The sequence below is a fragment of the Corvus brachyrhynchos genome, unplaced genomic scaffold, assembly GCF_000691975.1.
Source record: "Corvus brachyrhynchos isolate BGI_N302 unplaced genomic scaffold, ASM69197v1 scaffold864, whole genome shotgun sequence".
Taxonomy (NCBI): domain Eukaryota; kingdom Metazoa; phylum Chordata; class Aves; order Passeriformes; family Corvidae; genus Corvus; species Corvus brachyrhynchos.
In genome coordinates this window covers 1,324,896-1,330,300 of record NW_008237871.1, presented here as the reverse complement: position 1 = coordinate 1,330,300, position 5,405 = coordinate 1,324,896, and the positions used below count along the sequence as shown (strand labels likewise).

Genomic DNA, 5,405 nt, shown 5'->3' with positions numbered 1-5,405 from the left:
GCAAGAACTTCATGACAAACCAAAGGGAGTATAAACACTGAGGAAGAACAAAATGATGTTTTGAAATACCATCTCAGGCTCCTCTTTCTCTATATAAAAAGGAACTTTTTCCAAAGTAACCAAAGAAAGCATCAGGAAAGACCTAGACTGCAAGTGGGGATGACTACCTTTGCATGCAAGTTGGTATGGAGAGGTTTGATGCCCATCCAAGCAATGGCATTCCCCTGATTAGAAATCAGCTTGTAAATGCTTGGCAGTCATACTGTGAATATGAAATATTCCAGGCATAGAGGTGCAGCATCATGCTATCGTTGCTGGCCAGAATATGCCCAGGACAGTTGCTAACAGGGAGCAGTAGGAGTGGGAGGGATTGAGACACATGTATTGCAGTCCTATATTCTTAAGCCTCCTATCAGATAATTCTAAGAAAGGGTGAATAAACTATGAAACCAGGAATGCCCTTCAAACCCCAAATGTTTATCTAGTCTCAGCCAAATCACTGAGCAAAATATTCATTTAGGTGGGATAACAAGTGGGAAAGGAGGACGAGAAAGGACAAATAGATGGAATTGTTCACTAAGTGATTACACATTGCACCATGCTCCCACAGCTAGTTATCTATGACTGTGCAGATTAAGATGGACAAAGATGAAAAGAGAAGCACTGAAGTGTGTAACTGGGTTCTGGGAGACATCTGTGAGCTTTGTCTCTACTCAGAGTTCTCACTGTCCTGTGCTTTAGTAGCTGTGGTTTCCTATTGCTGGCTCCTTGGTCTCGGAGGAGGCAGGTGTGTGGCATTGTTCAAACTGTTAGAGCTCCCAAGGAAAATACAGGACATTCGGAGGCATGTCTGAATAGCTGTACCAGTTTGTTTGCTGTTTTTATTTCCTGCGAGAAAATGAGCTACAACCTTTTTCTCCTGGCTTTTGTCCTGGGCATTACTGGAGCTTTCCAGTATGGATTGCAGGTCTCCATTATCAATTCTCCTGCTGAGGTAAGCATGGAGAGCTCAAAGAGTGAGCTACCAGGATTTCACTGCTCCCAGGCATTCATGCCTCTACACGCAATGGCTAACTTTTTTACTTCTGCTTTCAAAATTAGACTTATCATGGTTTCTTAGTTCTAAGACTAGCTGCTACTGCTCTTGTGTTTCATGGGGTTTGAACTTCTGTCTGATGTGACAGAACTGGGAAAGGGAAGGATCCATAAAATCAGCCATTTTCCCCTTACTGAGTTGAAATGCTCCCGGGGCATTCTCCTCTGTCCGTTACTCAGGGAGCCCTTGTATCATGTGCTTTACCACACACGCTATTTCCAAGTGGCTGTAAGGTGAAATAGAACAGGGAAGGACTGTAGCTCTAGAGCTGAGGTCAGCACCAATACCTGCAGCTGGAAAGGGAAAATTGGGGAAGGTGTTTGTCATCCTGAAAGGTACCTAGGACACTCAGCTCATACTATTACCACAGACAAGAGGGAATGGCGGGAAAATATCAGGTAGCAAAACAGTCAGGGTTTAGCACAGAAACAGAAAACCCACCTACCATTCTCTTACTGGCACTCACAGTTGATATTTAATAGTGATGTATTTATTAATTGGATGTCATTGCTAAAACATCAGCTCCAGGGATGTTAATGGCAAAATTCCCATTGATTTCACTGGGGCTAAGATTTCAACCAAGTTATCGATAGAAATGTATCCAAAAGAGCAGTAAGTAGCTAAGAGAATTTAAAAAGTGGTGCAATTATGCAAAAACATGTTGACTGAGTCCATTGTTTGTTTTTCTTTCTTTTAAAGTACATCAAAACCTTCATCTGTGAGACCTGGCTGAAGAGATACGGCTCTCCTCTCAGCACAGAGATGATCACTTTGATGTGGTCCTTTATTGTGTCCATTTACAGCATTGGCGGGCTTCTGGGTTCCTCGTCTGCTGGATATTTGTCTGTTAGATTTGGAAGGTAGGAAGAGTGATTACACCAGTCTTTCTATCTACACCCACAACTGCAGAATAAGAAACTGTGTCTTGGGAGAAACACTGCTTGTAATGTGGCATTGTGAGTAGCCCAGGGCTTCCAGTGAAAGACCAGTATAGCGAAGAAACAGAACAGCAAAATCTGCCAATAATCACAAGGAAAATCATACCTCTCCCTTATAAAGCCCAAAGCAAATGCTGTCCAGGGAAGTCATACAAGAAGTAAATGTACATTTTGAAGAGAATTTCAGAGACAGCTACTCACAAAGCTTGTTCTTTACTGTTAGATATTGACTCCACTAAAGGCATCAAAAGCTTCAACTAACTTACCAGTCTGTGACAAAGTTTTCCTATTGCCATTTCCCATTGACTTAACTGCGTCTATACAGAAGCCAGTACTGAGTCCGTAACCACGGTACAATTCAAGCCACTCCTGTCACACTGTGAATGACTCAAGGGCAGTATTTATGCTCACATTAATCTGAATTATTTCCAGGAAGAAGGCCATGTTGTTTGCCAATATTCCTGCTCTGCTGGGTGCAGCTCTGATGGGACTCAGCCAGCTGTGTGGATCTTTTGAGATGATCATTGCTGGAAGGTTATTTTCTGGAGTGTGTGGAGGTAAATTGACATTCCTACCTGTGGTATTAAATAGTGGGAAGAGCAGTGACTGAGGGTGAAAAGGATTTACCTGAGTAAACAGATCCCAGATTTTTACTACACTCTGCAGAGAACATGATTGCTGAATGCATTTTTAACTAAATAAGAAGCCACAAACATAATTAAATTAGTAATGTCTGATATCTCCATTTCTCTTTCTTCTATCTTTACATCCAGTCCATATAAAAGATACTGCCAATTTCTGAAAAAGCCAAAGCATGCAATATTTCAGGGAAGCATGCTCACTCGATAGAGAACTGGCCTCTGTTTTTCCTCTTGCTTTTCTCTGTGGCTGATGCTGCCCTCCATATTACAGACAATGGAATGGTTCTCAAGCCAATTCAATTAGAATTTTCAATTCTACTTTCCAGATGCCTCAGATGGTTACATTCTGCCAGTGCTTTTGATCTCTGTGCAGTTGGATAAAGATAATACTAACCAGAAAAAAAAATTGAGAGTATAAATATTAATTAATCCACTGAGAAAATAGAATGTACAGTGTTTGCCAGCTTGGTGGTTTCAAGCAGAAAATAAGGCACATAGCATCTGAATAGCCACTGAAATATGTCATCTGAGACTAAAGGAAATAACCACAGTCCTGTTGTATATGTGGCTGTAGGAAACAAAGTAAGAGAAGGCCAGCCTGCTGAAGGACAGATTTCCCAGGGGCCCGTACTTACTTAGTGAAATATTTAGCAAAGGCACAAGGCCCAGGTATGGGGCACATGCTTCATGTCAGCCAGCCACATCCTCAGCATGGATAAAAAGGTATCTGAGAGCCAATCCCTACAGGTTCTGTCCATAGTGGTCCCCTCCAAAACACCAGACCTGTGTGGGTTTGCATTGCCCTAACAGTCCTTTGTCACCACAGGTTTAGCTCTGAATATCCATATCATGTATGCTGGGGAATGTGCTCCGCGGAAGCTCCGCGGGCTGATTGCCATAACAGCTTCTACCTCCATTGCTGCTGGAAAATTCGTGGGATTTGCTCTGGGTCTCAGGTAAGAGAGTCTGAAACATAATCTATTCTGCTATTAAAATACATGCATATATCAATGCACGCCTATGCCCAGTGGCTGCTATTGGGGCAGTTGGTACCAGGATGATAACTCACAGATCTTGTAATAATTGTAATGTCAGAAGCAGAGGGATCAGCTCGTGCAGGTTCTTCCTTCAGCACTTGTGCTGGGACTGCTGGTCCCTGTGAGCCCTCAGCTGCTGCAGGAGGATACAGGTGGCCTTGCTGTGCCCAGCACTGAGAAGCAGGAGCCAACACCTGCAACTCCTGTGCTGCAGGTAGTGATCCTCTGCACTCCCTGCTGAAGACTCCTGGGTGGGAGCTGCTGGGACACACGCAGGAGGGCTGAGGAATCACCCTGTGTCTGTGTGTGCTCACATGGCCAGCACATATGGCTCCTCAGCCCCTCTCACTCTGCTGGTTTTTTTCCAGAGAAGTTCTTGGAGTGGAGGCTCTCTGGCCAATTCTCCTGGCAGCCAATGCGCTTCCTGCCCTTGTTCAGCTTCTCACCCTCCCCTTCTTCCCAGACTCTCCCCGCTATCTGCTCATTGACAAGAAGGACAAGGAGGGATGCATCAAAGGTGAGGAAATGGGCCATAAATCATTCATTTCAGGAAAAAGGGAAAAATACAGTTAAGCCCCAGATGAGCCTGGAAGAGAGGTACAGGTGGGAAAAAGACTTGTGGTCTTTTGGCTCTGAAACTACATTCAACTTCAATGAAAGTCAGCCACTTCTGTTTGGATATTTGTGGTCTCTTGGCACTAGTATTTCCCTTAGCCTCTGCCAGGGTCCTCTGAGGGATGTGATCACACACAGCTTGTATTTCCATCAATGCAGATTCTGCCCTGTACAAAGTAGAGATACAGTACCTTCTCTGTGTGAGAGAGGCCCTGTACTGTCATGCTGTATTGTATGTTCTTCAGTAATCCTAACAGCAGCTTCTGACAGAAACTGAGTAACAGCCACTGTGGGTATTTAACTATCAAAAGATAGAACTCCTTGGATGTAAACTTATTTTTTATATATGGGAGTGTAGTGGTTTGGTCCAAAATACCCACCACTGTTCATCCTCTGTGAGACAAGAACCAGGAGAAACGCAAAGCAGGCACCAAACTTGAAAGAATATAAAGAAGTTTATTAACAGACCTAAAAGAGGAAAGAAAAAAATTATACCACCTTCAGAACTCTCCTCCTCCCCCCACCTTCCTCCCTTCTCCCACTGACAATGTGAAAAGACAACCCTTAACATGTTCAGTCTGTTTACCACTTCCATAATAACCTTGTTCAGTCCATTTAGGAAAAGAAGTCTCTTCTTGCTCATGCTATGAAAACAGTATCACAACGAGACAGCCGCCCACTTCCAAATATTGTTCAGTCCATTTAGGAAGAGGAGTCTCTCTGCCTGCGTGTGAGTCCCTTCCCCCGACTTGCAGCTTTTCCCGCAACTGCTTTCGAGGGTCCACTCTTGAAGTTTTTTGGGGTACAATTTTAAGGTTGAGCCGTTCAGAAACAAAAACAGAGGCCCTTCTCCTTCCCTGGGAGCAAAGGGTCTTCATCATCTTCATCTTTAGGACTACCTCTGGGAGCATCTCTAGGGACTGAGATTTCTCCTTTCCCGTTTGGAGCAAAAGTCCTCATCTGGTTCATCTCTCCCTGTCCAAACTTCTCATGCAATTACAGCTGCGTCAGCATCTGCCTATCTCAGCGCAGGTGCTTTTGCTTACGAGCTGAACACTCCACCCCCCAGATCTTCATG

At 44.0% G+C, this 5,405-nt stretch overlaps 1 protein-coding gene across 1 annotated transcript in view; it reads left to right on the top strand.

The window, feature by feature from the left end:
- The first annotated feature begins 898 nt into the window (after positions 1–898).
- Positions 899–5,405, top strand: part of LOC103614212 (solute carrier family 2, facilitated glucose transporter member 11) — a 10,847-nt gene continuing 6,340 nt past the window's right edge. Inside the window, exons 1-5 of the mRNA XM_008632107.2 lie at positions 899–994; positions 1,796–1,956; positions 2,467–2,591; positions 3,502–3,631; positions 4,081–4,229. Of these exons, the coding sequence (XP_008630329.1) occupies positions 899–994; positions 1,796–1,956; positions 2,467–2,591; positions 3,502–3,631; positions 4,081–4,229 (661 nt within the window). The remainder of the gene's footprint in view (positions 995–1,795; positions 1,957–2,466; positions 2,592–3,501; positions 3,632–4,080; positions 4,230–5,405) is intronic.